Source organism: Diceros bicornis, chromosome 15 (genome assembly GCF_020826845.1).
Source record: "Diceros bicornis minor isolate mBicDic1 chromosome 15, mDicBic1.mat.cur, whole genome shotgun sequence".
NCBI classification, from domain to species: Eukaryota; Metazoa; Chordata; class Mammalia; order Perissodactyla; family Rhinocerotidae; genus Diceros; species Diceros bicornis.
In genome coordinates, this window is record NC_080754.1 from 24,553,867 (window position 1) to 24,571,140 (window position 17,274).

The following is a 17,274-nucleotide window of genomic DNA, read 5'->3' on the forward strand; positions in this document are numbered from 1 at the left end:
ACCACCTGCAGGCAGGAAGTTCTTCACAGAAAAGACCCAGCGTATGCATATAATTCCAGAGGGAGAGAACTATTTTGGTATGAAAGCCTGAAAATTTGACAAGCTCTATAATCTAAAAACTGGAAGTAAAGATATAATTAAATCATAAGGAATGCTAACTGTAAGCATTTAAATATGTGGGGCCCATCACATTTCTATAGATATACTTTAATAAAGGGAAACTTGATGGCAAAGTATGCCAAGCACATTTCCACTGGTTGCATTTGTGATTACACTACCCCACAGAGGGCAGCTGCAGCCTCACAGCTGGTTCAGAGGGTCGGTGGATGACGACCTAGAAGCCACTCATTAGGCCCTTAGTGGCAGTTAAAGCAAGATGGCGGGGTCTACTTTCATCCCTGTAGGCAAGGGCCTGCTGGCTACCAGAAGGGTCAGAGGTCAGAAATGGAGGGTAGCTATGGCCCTTTCATTTTTTTACATCTTCTAGAGGGTGCCCAAGAGAAAGGAATGTGTATGGGAGGCCAGAAGCACAGGGGTCCCAGGCTGCAGGTTCTCTACAGCTCTAGCAGTGACTTCTTGGTGACCAGAACTTGGGTGATACTGTCTCCATCTGAATTACCCACATGTTCAGACTGAACCCAACTATAATGGCTGAAACAATTCCAGATGCATGGCTACTATTTTTAAATACATTGGGCTACAATGAAGGAAAACCCTAAGAAAATCTCAACCTGACAACAGGCTCTTTAGAATTCTACCTTCTGTTCTCCCAGTCAGGACACACAGAATGGGGACAGAGTTGCTGTGCATGCAAGTGTGTCTGTCTCTGTCTGTTGGGATGGGGGGCTATGGGTGCCACTGGGCCCGCCTTCCTGTAAGAAGATGGGCTTGCTTCCTCCCTAGGAGAGGACTTGGAGGCTGAGAGCAACTGGAGATGCTCTGCTTGGGGCAAGTTTCTTCTCAGTTTCTCTAAAAACCAGAGGTGTGGTTACGGTTATTGACAACCTGGAGAGTGCCCAGAATCTCAGTGTCCTCACCCTACATCAATGCTTCTCATTTCTCACCATTTTTTTTTTTACCCTCACTCCTACAACCAACTTTTGCCAATCTGGGAGGGGTGTAAACAGGACTTAGACATCTACTGAGTCCTGCAGATACTGGACACACTGCAACTGCAGCAGAGCAGGGGAGGAGCACTTTGCAAAGCACCCCAATACGAGAAAACCCCTGAGGCCACGGTTCATGGGCTACAATTTGGGCTACATATGTAACAACAGGTCAGGACCATAAAGAAAGGGTATCACTTTATATAACACAGATATCTCATCAACTTCCCATGAAAGAAGATTAAAATAAACAAGTTGTGGAAAGAAAACCAAATTTGGTAAAGACGACTGCATATCAACAGCAACCTTTCCTAACTCTGCCTTTTCTTCTTATAAATACAAAGTTTTGGAAAGTTGGAAATGTGCAGTTGGCTGGAATGAACCATACAAACTGCTCTCAATATTAACAACCTAAACTACTGAAAACATCCAGGGCCACTGGCTCAGGCCAGAAGCACAGTGAGTGCCAGCAAACACAAATGATTTGTAGCAGGAGATCTGGTTTGGGCTGCCATCTTGAGCCTGGGGGAAGTCAGGGATTTGGAGAGAATCTTTTAATCTTTATTTGAAATCAACCCTTTTTCTTGGTCTATAAGAGTTAAGCTGCCTTAAAAAAGAAATCATATAGACTTTAACCAAGCCAAGTTCTTACCAAAAGCAGGCTGAGAATGGAAGATGGGGGAAGGAAGGAGGTAAAGAAAGCAGACTTCTGTGGAGAGGAGAGTCCTGCCCTTCTCTCTGCAAGACAGCTGGCCCTGAGGTCTGTGTTTTCTCTCTTCTCTCTCTCAGTCTTAAGGCCAAGAAGGAGAACCCCGCAGAACTGGGCTTGTTTTCCCAGGAATCCTATCCTCGGGGAGGGGTGCCCCTAACTAGATCAAGAGGTCAGTAGCCAGAGGCAACAGGCTGGGCACTGGTTGCCCAGCAGAGCACAAAAAAGACTAGGAGGCACAGACAGACTCAGGTTGCTCCGGAGAGCTGTTTCTGGAATGAAACCTCTCCTTCAACAGACTGGAAATCTTGTAGTGACTCTGAGGTAGGGGCCCCAGATTCCCTTTTTTTTTTTTTTTGGTGAGGAAGATTAGCCCTGAGCTAACATCTGTCACCAATCCTCCTCTTCTTTTTGCTGAGGAAGAGTGGCCCTGGGCTAACATCCGTGTCCATCTCCCTCCATTTTATTTGGGACGCCACCACAACGTGGCTTCATCAGCGCTGTGTCGGTGCGCGCCCGGGATCTGAACGCCAGGCTGCCACAGCAGAGCACGCACACTTAACTGCTACGCCACCAGGCCGGCCCCAAGGGCCCCAGATTTCTGTCAATGTGGCAGCATCTTGTTATTGATTTGATTTCGTGATACTCTCCCTGCCCCCTTCCCGGTTATCAAACACGGCATCTATCTCCTATCCATTCAAAAACTTAGGTTGAATTTAAATAAACCCTGTGGTGCCCACCAGGATATTATGTATTACTCGGGGTGTGGCAATTCTGTGACCAGGAATTGTTGTTCTAGAGACTAGAAAATGAAACTCTAAGGGAACAAAATCAGAAAGGTAAAAAACCAGAAGTTAATTTTTATTACTTAAATTTTTAGACTCTTTCATATTTATCTTTTGTTTGAAAATTAACTATCTTTTACATTTGAAAAGAGATGGTCTTTAGCCACCATGGTTCCAGGACCAAAGAGGAGGACTCGAGAATTCATAAAGAGTGGAAAATGAATCATGAAGCAGAACTGTGTCCAAGAATTTCTGCAAGATAAAAGTTCACATGAAATCTGGATGTATTTTTTTTCTCACAATGCGTGAAACGCAGTCTTCCACAGAGGGATACACAAACATGTTGTTTTTGATTGTTAGGGTGATTCATTCAGTTCATGCTGTGGGCTGACGGAAAATCCAACCCTCCCATCTGAATTTACCCTGAGGTTTAGGGAAGAATATGGCATCTTAGAGACTAAAATAAGATTCAGTCACAATGGTTGCGGAAACAGCTAAATGAGAAGAAACATTAACTTTCTATGTCCTTGGGTAGAATAACATCCTTTTGGATATGCAGAAATCAATCATAGGATTTCAACTGAACATCAGAATTTGAGAAAAGCACTAAACGACTCTTCTTCAGCAAACAGGACTCACTTCACAGAAGCCTCAAAGATGGCTTTTTTCTCTGTTTCCAAGTTTGCTGATAGGCACATTTGATTATCCATATATTTAAACCTTTAGTTTAGCAGTACTGTTAAAATAACTGGAAACCATTCTGAAGAGAACACTATGCCCTATTCAGATGGTTTTACTTCTTATTTCCAAACAAGAAAATAAGAAATACAGAAAAAATAAAGAAAAAATAAATTAATCTATTTGTATGTTATTTGTTTCTGGTTAACTACTGATTCCTTAAAAATGAAGTAACTGTCTATTTCGATATAATAAAAATGCAAAAATCTCTTTACGATGTTTTTCAGATACTATATCAAGTAGTTCTTGAGAGAAAGAAAAAGTCAAGGTAAGGGCTGTAATGGCTGTTTTGTTTCCCAACCAGTACTTTCCCCCAGTAGATAGTTAACCTGTCCTGGCATTCGCTGTTTCAAACCCACACACTGAGAAGGGCTGCATTTCGGCAGCCGTATTGAGAAGGGTTCATCTTTATTCAATTACTACCAGAGAAAATTCCCTCTGACAGTCAGCATTCAATAAAAACCAGTGTTCCCAATAAATTAGATTTACATTTACTTGGATATGGTGTAAAACAACCAAAGGCACCGAACTCTAGTTATTGTGGAGCCGATTTTTAAAACATAAATAAATATATGTGTAACTGTTTACTTACTTGGAATGTAGGAGATCATGATGAGAATTAGGAATGCGTAATAGTCAAAGGAGAAGTTGTATTTGTTGGGTAAACTGATGGAGTACAGGCCAGTCTGTCTGACAAAGGGCAAGGCGGCATATATCGTGAGCAGTTCCCCTGACACTCCCATTGGATACAGCACGATGAAAAGCGTGTACCTAAAACAGAACAAAATATTCAACACTGAGGCTCAAAGCCAGCTTTAGTAGAAAGATGCACTTCTGCCCTTCTAATCAGTACTGGTCTTTTAGAAAGCTTTTGTTTATACATTTTCCTGTTTACTCACTGCTTAAATTCAGGTTTTACAAGCCAGTTTTTGAAGAGGGCCTATAGCAGGTATATTTCTGAATGTTCTAAAAGAAAATAAACATGTTTGATCAGCTTCAAAATTTGGCCGGACTCAATAAACAACTCTTCAAAACAGCTCCCTAAAAGAAATAAGGTGATGCTAAATATTGGTAAAGTAGGGGCACTGAGTCACGGTTTATATTGAAGGGTCCTGCCCTGTGGGGTGCCAGTGGGGTTGGGGATTTGCAGGGAGCTGGAGGGAAGGTGTTGGAGCATGTGTCTAGGAATCCTTACAATGTACGTACACCAAGCCTGGTCTGTGGACTGAAAAAAACAGCACATCTAATGTGTGTATGCTGTGCCAATTATTCAGATGTCTGTACGTACTAATGTGAAAAATGAAATACATGCTAATTTAAAAAATATTAAAAAATTCACAATAGCTTTTGATCATCACATAATTTTTCAAAACTACAATTACTATCACATGGGAAAATCCACACAATTTTTTTCACTTAGAAAGGAGTTCCCTATGTTTCAAAAAGAATTCAGAGAGAGGTTCATCTTATGGAACTAACTAGAAGTCATTCTTTCAGGTATAAGTATTGCTAAAGAAATCATCAGCTCAGATTTTAAAAAGCTTTTGGCGGGGTCGTCCAGGTGGCATAATGGTTAATTTCATGCGCTCTGCTTTGGCAGCCTGGGGTTCGTGGGTTTGGATCCTGGCGCAGACCCACACACTGCTCATCAAGCCATGCTGTGGTGGCGTCCCACATACAAAATAGAGGAAGATGGGCACAGATATTAGCTCAGGGACGATCTTTCTTAAGCAAAGAGAGGAAGACTGGCAGCAGATGTTAGCTCAGGGGCAATCTTCCTGACCTAAAAAAAGCTTTTGGCTATTTGTGGCTGACAGCAAGCCCTGGGCTCCAGATTTCCAGGCACAGGAATTGTGCTGAGAAATCTGTGACAATGAAAGGAAGACATGTTCCCCATTGCCACTTCAGCCATGCTAAGGAGGATGGTGGAAAAGGAAGAATCTTCCATGGGCCACGGAAAACAGCAGACAAAAGAATTGTTCTCCACTAGTAAAATCAGGGCTTGGTCAATAACAGCTTTCACGATGCCTGCCAGGCTGGTTAGTACTGCTATGTTTTTCCCATTCTTCCCTTTTCTTAATAAAAATGTTCATTGTAAAAAAGGAAAGGAAGGAAGGAAGGAAGAAGGAGTTTACATACTTGAAATGTTGGAAACAATTGGTTTATGGCTCTAATTTAATCACTGAGCTCATAAATTGTCCAGGAACTACCGTTTTCCTTCTATGAAATGAGGCACTTGAGCCCCAAGGGCAATGTCGACCCTTTTGCTGTCACTACTCCCCACAGTCTTTCCCAACTCAGAAAACTGTGCACAACTCTCTCATGGATTAGTTCAGACAAACAGATGAAATGTCAGCCTTTCACCCAATTCCTAATGAATATTACTGGTAAAAATAATCTAAGCAAAATAAAACTGATAACAGGCTAAAACTGCCATGTAACGTTTGTTATTAATTAAAAATTAATTTAAGAGTCATGACTTCTTGGCAAAATTGAGAATAAGAGAATTGGACTTGGGCCAAAAAACCATCACGGTGGCAGAAGCTCATCAGTAAAATCTGATATGGACAAAAAGGAGATGTTACATCAAATCTCTATCAAATAATTTAACTGAAAAGAACTGACCCGATAAAGATAACTTAAGTACAAAACTTTAAAACAATGTTTTTCTTAATCAGAGTTAAGTAGAGTCCCTTATCCTACAGATAAAATCTACAGACTAGATTTGTACCCAACCTCTGTCTCGTACAATTTTATTTTTAGGAACTTGGAGGGAATATTTAGGTGATAAACGGCGAATGCAGTGATGGATCATTTCAAAAGTTAGTTATCATTCCATGTACTTCTTTACCTGGCCCATTTGATGAGGTAAGGCAGATGGTTTAATAGACTGAATGTATAAAAGGAGTAACGGATAATTTCTGTGATTGTCCAGGCAATAACGAACAGGAGGACACTGTCTTCACTCTGTACCTGAAGGAAAAACAAAAGTGAAAGCAAACACATAAAACATTTTAACACAGAAGCACTCACAACGTGCAGCCAGCCCCCCGACCCCTTGCAGAGCTAAGAGGCTGAAGTAAGTGGACACAACCCCTGGTCTCTATCCCCAGTGGTCACAGCACAGCTCAGAAAGAGCTTGCAAACATAAAGGAACCTGTGCCTATGACAACAATTGTGTACAGCCAAGTGGTAAGGGGCAAGTAAGAAGGAATCAGCTTACTGATGAGTAAGAGAGGCAGGGACAGGGAATTCTGCGAGCTGTAGCCCACAGGAAGAGACAAACCCGGTGAGTGAGTTTCTCATGTTGGTTTGCCAGCCTGCTTGCAGAGACTGTGAAGTGATGTTTGAGGGAGCCAAGAGTAGCTGGATAGGAAGGACAGACGGGCAAAATGGTGGAAAGCTTGGATCCATTAGCAAGAATTTTAATTTGATTTGCATGACAACTAGGAACATGAGGAAATTTCAAAGAAGGGGAATGTAATGATTAAAACACAACTGAAGATGAGGCTAATTCAGCGGGTAGGAGGAATTCAAGTGAGGGAAGAGCTGGAGACCACTATGAGGAGGCCCCATTTATTCTCTCACTGGTGACTTCTTCCCCTGGACTGGGTTAACTCAAGGATTACAGAGGCTCCCATGCTGATCACAGGAGGTGGCTAAAACCAGAAGAGCTTTGGAATTCCCAGCCTCCTCTGAAGTTGTTTTCACGCTGAAAAAACAATAAACTTGTAAACGAGCCCCTTAGGTGTTTTTTTAGGGGATGTTTTCACTAGATGCCTTAGACTACAAATCGTGCATGAAAACCTATTACTGTGATATTAACTACCAGTGCTTCCCCCACCCCACCCCAGCTAAGTTTATAATGATCCTTGGTGCCTGAAAACTAATAATAAGAAACAACGGTGCACCCCAATTCACTTAGGTTTTCTTGCATCCAAAAGGGCAGTTCAAGTCAGATGTGAATAAGAAATTCCACGGAGGGAACCAATTTCCATTACAAGATGGATCTTCTCTGTCTTGTTCTTAACACCTAATACAACATGGGTATGCATTCTAACCTTAACTTCTGCTTCTTTGCATTTGCAGTGTTAAGAGTTTTTAGCACTTATATGCTTCCTCAGAAAGTGTACATGGAGCGATCCACCTACACAATGAACTAAGTAGTCATTTACATACCTATTAACGAAATTGCTCTGACAAGGAATTTCATAAACGCATAGTTACCATTCTCTAAAAATAATAAGAATTTGATACTGTCAAGAGTAAGAGGACTTTTTGTTTTCCTGGTGCTCTTGGATTAGCCCAAGTAAAAGAAAAGCTAGACACCTCCGAAGCTTTCAGGTTTCATTTTTCAGTCTGTCCCCAAATCCTTGCTTAAAACCCATCTAGACTAAAATATCATTTCAGAGCGCACTTTGCTTTTTGATGTATTTTGTAATCCTCCTCATCTTAAGGAGATATGTTTTTACAGCCATGGGCTGAAGCCTTGCTTAAAGATTTCTGGGTTACAATAGGAAGTGTGTCTAATATTTTGCATTGTAATTGTCTTGAAAGCAGGGAATGGGTTTTTTTCATCTTTTGATTCCCAAAAGCACTTTGTGTTTTTCACAAGTAGGAGCTCAATAAATATTTGTGGAGTAAATGAATTCAGTCCTAATCAGGCCACTCCAAAACTACGTTCCCTGCTTCTTGATACCTGATACTAGTTTCTGTGTAGTCTTCGTGGCCTTCAAAAAGACAAACAAAACCCCCCAAACCTTCCACTTTGATCCAGCCTAGAAGTTAACTGACTCACATGCCCCGCCCCCGCCCCCCAAGTTAGACTTGAACCAACAGAACTAGAATAAACTCAGACTCAGGTTGAATGTGAAAGCAGTCTGCTCTGAGTCCAGCTGCGAAGACCATGTCACAACTTTAAAAAGCCTGAGGATGCGGGAAATGACTATTTTGTACAAATGATATCTTTAGATCAATAGAAACTGCAACATTGTTATTAAGAAGGGATTTGAGTAAAGTCAGAGATCAAGCTTATCTGATTTACAGATAATTATCCAATGACACAAAATGTGCAGAATGAAATGAGTTAAAACTAGTAAGACTGATGAGACTCAGATATTTGTACACTCATATTCATAGCAGCATTATTCACAATAGCCAAAAGGTAGAAACAACCCAAACGTCCACCAACAGTTGAATCAACAGACAAAACGTGGTACATACCTAACAATGGGATATTATTCAGCCTTAAAAAGGAAGGGAATTCTGACACATGCTTTGACATGGATGAACCTCAAACACAACTTGCTAAGTGAAATAAGCTATTCATAAAAGGACAAATACTGTATAATTCCACTCATGTGGTACCCAGAGCAGTCAAATTCCAAGAGATAGAAAGTGGAAACAGAAGGTTGCCAGGGGCTGGGGGTGAGAGGAGATAGGGAATAATTGTTTAATAGGTATAGAGTTTCAGTTTGGGAAGATGAAAAATGTTTTGGAGATAGATGGTGGTGATGGTTGCACAACAATGGGAACATACTGAATGCAATGGGACCATACACTTAAAAATGGTTAAAATGGTTAAGTCTTGTTATGTATATTTTATCACAATAAAAAAAAAAACCTACTAAGATAAAATTTAACAAGGCTAAATGTAAAGTTATATATGATTCAGCAACAACAAAATGACTCCACTACAGAATGGAGAAGACTCAGCTTATGAATCCAAGAGATGTGGGATTTTTGGTGAACCACAAGCTTCGTATGAGCCAACAGGGTGCAGGTAGCTGTTCATATCAACCAACCAACCAACCAACCAACCAGCCAGTGAACCAGCTAACCAGCCAACCAACCAAACAATATTTGGCCACCTTAATCGTTTCACCCCGATTACTTCATTCTAAATAGATTAGACCCCACCTAGGGATCACAGTCAGTTGTAAGAAGCCCTGAACTAGCAGAAATTACCTTGGAAAAGGAAAGAAGGTTAATTACTTCAAAATATGTACAAGGGTAACGTGCAATAGGCATGTGGACATGAGATTAACGGAAAAAATTAACAGGGAGTAAAATTCCTGGTTCAAAATAAGAAAAATTGTGTAACAAACCAGTTGACTAATAAACTAGGCAACCTCATGAAGCTGTGTGGTCCCAGGCCCTGGATATACTCAAGCCGAGACTGCTCAGGAGAAAGTCCTGCAAAGGGTGGGAAGCTGACCTGGATGGTAGCCGACGAGGGCTTCCAGCTGCTGTTCTTTGGAAAGGGATATGTATATAACCTGTGTATGGCCCCTGGCTAATACTAACTTCCTTGCATGAGCTTAAATTTTTTTAGTCAGAAAAAAAAAGGGGTAGGAACTTTAATGATATTCTTAAGAATAATTTTCCTTTATCAAATAAGGCAGAAAAGAGAATAACTTAAAAGACGGAAATTCCTTTCATTACTGATTGCTGAGCGTATAGGATGGGAATAGTTCCCTGGCCCTCACTCCCCTGACAGTAAGGTCTTCAGGGGTCCAGGTCTCATCTGAATTGGCTTCCTCAGCGGCTGACACAGGTCTGGACACGAGGAATGTGCAGCATCAATGCCCCTTAACTTGAATGATATCTTGTATTTTCTTTCTGTTTTCTGAAAGCAGGAGTTGGGAACATTTTTCTAACAAGTGGGGAAGCTCTTTTCTATCGAGGGCCAGTGACTCAGAGAACAAGAATCAACCGAGAGCCTTATGGAAGTGAAAACAAAGCCAGTTTAGTTTTGGAGGGGTTTTTTGAGGGGCAAAGGACTAGGGTTATAAAAAGTTCAACTCAGCTGCTCTTTGAATTAAGAACTGGAAACATAATTTTATTAATTATCAAGAATAACAGGTTTAATATCTCTGCACAAAGATTTGCACGCAAATATTCACAGCGCGTTACTCATTAGTTGAAAAGTAAAAACAACCCAAATGTCCAGCAACTGGGGAATGGATAAACAAAATGTGATGTACATCCACACAATGGAATACTAGTCAGCAACACAAAGGAAAGAAATACTGGTACATGCTACAACGTAGACGAACTTCAAAAACACCACGCTGAGTGAAAGAAGCCAAATGCCAATGGCCACCCATTATATGGCTTCATTTATGTGAAACATCCAGAAAAGGCAAATCTAGAGGCAGGAAGTAGATTAATGTTGCCAGGGGCTGGGAGTGGGAATGGGAATTCACTTTTAAAGCGCATGAGGGGTCACAGTGTGGCGGTGGAAATGTTCTAAAACTGGATTATGGCGATGGTTGCAGAACTTGCTAAATTTACTAAAAAGCATTGAATTGTACACTTAAAATGGGTGAATTTTATGGTATACAAATTGTACTTCTATAAAATTATTTTAAAAAAAGAATATGAGGTTTACTTTAAATGCATATTATTGTCTTTTAAGGGAAAAGGGGGGCATTTAGGGCAAAGGGCATTTATTAAGGTTTACAAAAGAAAAGAGGGGGAGACAAAGGGTTGGTTGCCAAAAATATCTTGAAGCCATATTTCAAAGGTGCATATTCACAATCGTGGCACAAAGAGGGGAGTGGGCGTGGGTCAGCCCTGCCCGCCAGGAAATCTTCTTCTGCCTGGTACAGTGAGCTGCATGTTGGACCCTCCCCGCTGTAGAGGACAGTTTTCCACCCCTAGCTCTACAGTGAGGGAGGAGGTGCTGGGTGTGGGTGGCTTGTGTAATGTAGCCAAGGGAATTTACACAGAAATCCAAGCTGGAGAAACAAATGGGTGCAAGAGAAAAACCCTTCCACACAGATAGTATCATATGTTTGACTTTAAAAGGCTCAGGGAGTATCAGTACATGAAAAGCTGTCATTTTTATTACATTCAAAGAAAAACAGATGGTGCCACATAAGAAAATCACTATTGTAGAAACTCTTTTCTTGTTAGCATTTTGGAACCTGCTGCTTACCACTCTGGTTATTTCAAAAAATATCCCCTGATCATGCTTTATGGAAAACGTGCTTTCCTCTTCTTAATACTCCTTTCATTTGGGGAGAGAAGAGATTTTGATAAAATCTAAGAGGCGAGGACTACAGTCTTTTCTTGGCAAAATTGTGGCGTGTTTGTCTTAGTCTGCTCGGGCTGCCATAACAAAATACCATGGATTGGGCAGCTTAAACAGAAATGTATTTCCTCGCAGTTCTAGAGGCTAGAAGTCTGAGATCAAGGTGCCAGGATGTTGGATTCCGGTGAGAGCTCTCTTCCTGACTTGCATCTGGTGCCTTATCATCATGTTCTCACATGGTGAGGGGACAGAGAGGGAAAGCTCTCTGGGGTCTCTTCTTATAAGGGCACTAATCTTATCATGAAGGCCCTACCCTCGTGATCTCATCTATACCTAAGTGCCCCCGGAAGGCCCCATCTCCAAATACCATCCCACTGGGGATTCAGGTTTCAACATATGAATTTGGGGAGAGGGGGGACAACACAATTCAGTCCACAGCAATGTTCCAGACCAGGTGTCGGCAAACTTTTCCTGTAAAGGGCTGAATAGCAAATATTTTAGGCTTTGTGTCACCTGTGGCCCTTGTCATGGATTCATCTTTGTTGTTTTTTATACCCTTTAAAAATGTAAAAACCATTACAAATTGCAGGCTAGATTTGGCCCACAGGTCAAATGTACTAGATCCATTTGATCCCCCCAACTTTCCCTTCCTACGACCTGTTACTTCTACAAATGTCATTCTTCAGCCTTCCTATGACACGCTGTGTGTGTATTGGGGGAGGGGATCAATATATCTATAACCAACAGATATTATGGAAAAAGGAAGTACTCATAAGAACACATATAAGCACGTTTTTTATGTCATTTTAAAATCTCAGTAATCTCTTCTTTTATACATGTGGTAAAATATACATAACATAAAATTTACCACTTTAACCATTTTAAAGTATATAATTCAGAGGTATTAAGTACTATACGTTCACCGTGTTGTGCAACCGTCATCTACCCATTTCCAGAACTTTCCATCATCCCAAACAAACTCTATATTCAGTAAGTAATAACCCCATTTCCCCTCCCTCAGCCCCTGGTAACCACTATTCTACTTTGTCTCGAAGAATTTGCTTATTCTAGGTACCTCATATACATGGAATCATACAAGATGTGTCCTTCTGTGTCTGGCTTATTTCTTTAGCATAATGCTTTCAAGGTTCATCCATGTTGTAGAATGAGTCAGAATTTCCTTCCTTTTTAAGGCTGGATAATGTTCCATTGTTTGTATACACTACATTTTGTTTATTGGTTCAACTGTTGATGGACATTTGGGTGGTTTCCACCTTTTGGCTATTGTGAATAACGCTGCTATGAACATGGGTGTCCAAATATGTCTGAATACCTGTTTTCAATTATTCTGGGTGCGTATCTCAAAGTGGAATTACTGGATCATACGGTAATTCTATATTTAACTTTTTGAAGAACCGCCAAACTTTTCCACAGTGACTGCACCTTTTACATTCCCACCAACAGTGCACAAGGGTCTATTCAAGTCCTTTGCCCATTCTTAATTGGGTTGTTTTTTTGTTTTTAACAATCTCTTTTTAATAATTATGGTGACAACAGCAGTAAAAATAATTATACCTAATAGTTATTGAACTCTTACTCTCAGCCAAGCATGTTTTTACATATGTCACTGCCTCACTGAATCCCCATTTTACAGATGAGGAAAGTAAGGCTTTCAGAAGTTGAACCCAGGTCTGTGCTCCTAAACTCTCAACAGTTCTGACTTGTCTTCTTGGGCTTCAGGTCTTAAACACACACACACACACACAACACACAACTATTGTTATGGGGAGAACACCTCTCTTGGGAAATCAAGAAAACTTAGAAGAAACCCATATACAAGAAGAGCCTGGAGAATAGATAAGGTAAATGTGACCATTTTCTAGTATCAAGAAAGCTATCAGTTGTCCAAAAAATGTGGCCCACCTCTGAGGACGAGACACTGGAGGGACTGAGAGGGTCAGGCTCACTGAAGAGGACTGAGTAAAGTATGAAAAATTACAGGTCACTGCTGTCCAGAGGTGTCTGGCACATGTCCGGGAGAGGACTCTGAGTTGCGAATCAGCTGCCCCCAAACAGAATCCAGCACAAGCACTTGAAACAAACCCTAATGAGTCCCTTAGAGCTTGTGTGAGTCTTCTTCCCTGAGCCTTGCCTTGCAAATAGTCTTCATCGCGTTTTGTTTTAGGCTGTTTTACTTCCTCAGTTTAACTTATTGTCAAGACTCCTAAAAAATGTATATACATACATACATTGTATATACATACACACACCCACAAAGAGCTATATAAATACATTTAGATGTACATGTGTATGAGTATATATGTATATATAATATGTATGTGTGTGTGTATCTCCTAGCTTTCTCTACTGAGAGGATCTAGAAGCATTAACATCCCAGTAGCAAGAAGCACCTCAACTACCCAGATCTTGGTTCCTATATAGTACCTTCCACCAAAAGGAACCAGGGATCCTTGGCAAAATGGCTGATTCCAGGGCTGGGGCAGGGGAAGTACACAATGAGTCTGGAAATCTTTTTTGTCAGAAAGTAAGAAAATGCTCAACACTGAAGACAAGTCAAAAGCACAAGGAGAAAGGGCTTCCACTGGCCAAATCACAGATAATTTTAGCATCAAAGTAAATATCAGATTACAATCCACTGAATTATATAGGAATTCATGAGTCCACACTGATAAAATAAATAAGTGAATAAATAAAGGAGAGAAAGGGAAAGCTATTCCTTACAGGAGGATGCCAACTAATCCATGTAAAAGAAATGACAGAAATAGAGAATCAACATTTGGTAACCATCATAGAGGTGGCTGATAGAGGCAGGAGTCATTCCCACAAAATACTAATCAATAAAAAAGGGGAAATGGTGACTTGAAGGTGGAGAAAGCTGACAGACACCAGCAGGAGCAGGTGATCCGGATCAACATCACCAGGGCTAGAAACGGTGGTCACGGCACTGCCACCTCACGTGATGCTCTGAGGAAAGCACGGCACCATTTCTGTGGTATTCCTGCCAAGAATGCATGGCTTGAACTGGTTACGAGGGAACACTGGATGGTTCTAGGTTGAGGGTCACTACAGAAATTAAGGCCTGTACTCTTTAAAATTGTCAAGGACATGAGAGACAGAGCAAGACTAAGAAGCTCTTCCAGACTGAAGGGTCTGAAGAGACCTGACAACTAAATGTAACATATATGTGGCAGGAATACCACGGCAACCATGTTTCTCCTTTCCTTGAGTATCCTAGTGCTTAGCACAATACCTGAGCATAGAAGATACTGAGTAAATATTTGCCATTCCAGAGAGAACAGAAAAAGACATTGTTTGGACAGTTACTGAAATGCGAATGGGCAAGAATGTTTGCTTCCTGGCTGGAGGGTTGTAGGCAGGTGATGTACGCGAGTTTCTTAGGCGAGTTTCTAAAACACGGACTTGAGTATTTAGGAATGACAGGGCATCAGGTACAGTCTACACTCAAGGTTCAGAAAAAGACGAATGACAATGGGTATATAAATACAGAAGAGTAGGCGATGGTACAGATGCAGTAAAATGCCAACAGTGAGAGAATCTGAGTGAAGGGAATATGAGAGTTTTTGGTACTGTTCTGGCAACTTTTGTGTAAATTTGAAATTATTTCAAAATAAAAAAAAATCACCTAAGTACTAAGCAACCACTGTGGGGTCACAACTAGAAGCAAACACAACTATCATTCTAGATATATTGTTTTTGATATGAAGCCTCTGAATCTGCTGGAAGAGGCGGGCTATATGACCACAAAAAAGGCATAAGAACATTTACAACAAAACATATAAATAAGAGCACACCAAGAGAGGGTAACTTGAGAAGGAATAATAGATTTAATGCTGACCTCAATTTGTCTCAGCATTACTATTGTCTTAGACTGTAGATACCCCGAGGGCAGGTCCACAAACTTGCTTTGAAGAGGAGTTGGCTTAGTTATAAGGCAAAATCAAATTTTTAATAAATACTTTACATTAGGATAATAATGATGATTAAGATAATGATAATTCCCATTAGCGGGGCTAATTATTCCTTAAGTATGATAAAAGTAATTATGTGTAAATTTTCACCAGCTAACTGTGAAACTATTTTAATAAGTATAAAAACCATATTCATTTCTATGTGAAAAGTCAATTATCTCTATTTTACACCGCAAGACATAGAAAAGAATTCAAAACAGTTGTATAGAAATTTGTCACTAAAATTTTTGGAAAAGATTAGGTTACATTATAGCTAACATTTATTAAGCACTTACTAAGTACTAGTTCTGTTCTAAGCGCTTTATATGTATTAATTCATTGACTCTCTAAGATGACCCCACGAGGTAATGGAAAACCTCCTCAGGGATTGGAAAGGCTAGTGCAGCCCCTCAGCTGGGGTAGGTGAAGGGCGACACGAGGTCCCAGCCCCCTGTCTTTCCTCTGCCTTATCAGTTAGCCCACTACATGGTATTGCTGTCTGCTGACTCTGCTTCTGTACTATGTTGGAAGCCCTGAGAGGGTAGTGCCCACGATTTCGCTTTCATCATGTATCCTGGTGCTTAGCACAATATCTGGAGCATAGAAGGTACTAATAAATATTTGTTGAGTGAATAAGAATGAATAACTAAGTAGATGGTGGCCCATCTGCAGTCTGAGCCTGCACGCTCTCTGACTTGTTGGAATAGCCTTAGGTGAGGAGGGCGGCTCCCCAGTGAGAGTGAGGCTGATGGCCACAGGGCGGGGCCTGGCTGCTGACGTCAGCCAAGGGCTTGGGCTGGAGAATAGGACAATTCTGACGACAATCCTGGTCCTTTCCACAACTTTATTAAGCTTTTTGAACACAAATATAACTCATTTAGTTACCTACTTAAAGGAATTTCATCCTTGATAAGAAAGAAATTGAAATATAATAAACATTGACATGTGGTGGTTTTAAAAAAAGATGTTTGGATTAGTATTAGTCTTTTCACATGATAATTCACATGTAAAGTGTCCTTCACGATTTAGTATTTATTAAAAATCCATGATGGGGTACACAGTAAACAAACCAGAAAATACTATTCCTTTTTTATGGAAAATGTGAGTTATATTATAAAGAAATATTAATATTCTTCCCCTTTGAAGGAGAGAAAAATGTGTATTTTTTTTTGTTTACCTACAATGATAAAGGAAACTGGTTAAAAAATTCTTTCCATTGCAACACAATAACTAAGGACTATTTTTTGATATGGATGATGGCCTAGATAAATGTTCTGCCCTACTAAAACAACTCTTGATCATGAAATCAACTTTTCTGAACATGCAAGGAGAAAAACGTATAAGCATGCAGTCTACAAGCAGTGCACGATCCAGTCTGCCTTTATGACAAAGTCAGACATGAAGGTCTGAAGGCTAAAATGCTCCCATTAGTCCAACTTGAATGCTACTATGTATTCAACCCATTTCCTGGAACACGAAGGAAGAGTGTTAGGTTCCTCAGCTAGCCTAGCTAGTTACTACAACCAGCCTCTTCTCCAAGCAGTGCAACTCCAGAGTCAGACAGACTTCCAGACTGCCAGGCTGCACGCCCCCAGGTGAGTTCCTCACCCTCTCTGAGCCTCAGCTTCCTCATATGGAAACTGGAGATAATATTTGCCTTTGCATGGTTGTTGCAGGATTAGAAAACATATCAAGTCTTACTACAGTGCTAGCCATTTAATAAATAGCAGTGATTATTATTCCATGAGAGGAAAAATTCAATTCAACAAATATTTATTAGGTTCCTACTATCTATGCTAGCCCCTGCTGTGACTCAATACAGGCCTGTGACTGCCTCTTTGGCTTAATTACCAAGATGACGCCATCTCTCCCTCTACTTGAAGGTTAATACACTTCTACCAACTCTGGG

At 40.6% G+C, this 17,274-nt stretch overlaps 1 protein-coding gene across 1 annotated transcript in view; it reads right to left on the minus strand.

The window, feature by feature from the left end:
• Positions 1–17,274, minus strand: part of HACD2 (3-hydroxyacyl-CoA dehydratase 2) — a 94,331-nt gene that overhangs the window by 4,445 nt on the left and 72,612 nt on the right. The window contains exons 5-6 of the mRNA XM_058555933.1: positions 6,190–6,311; positions 3,931–4,109 (exon numbers count right to left, since the gene is read on the minus strand). Coding sequence (XP_058411916.1) covers positions 3,931–4,109; positions 6,190–6,311 — 301 coding nt within the window. The remainder of the gene's footprint in view (positions 1–3,930; positions 4,110–6,189; positions 6,312–17,274) is intronic.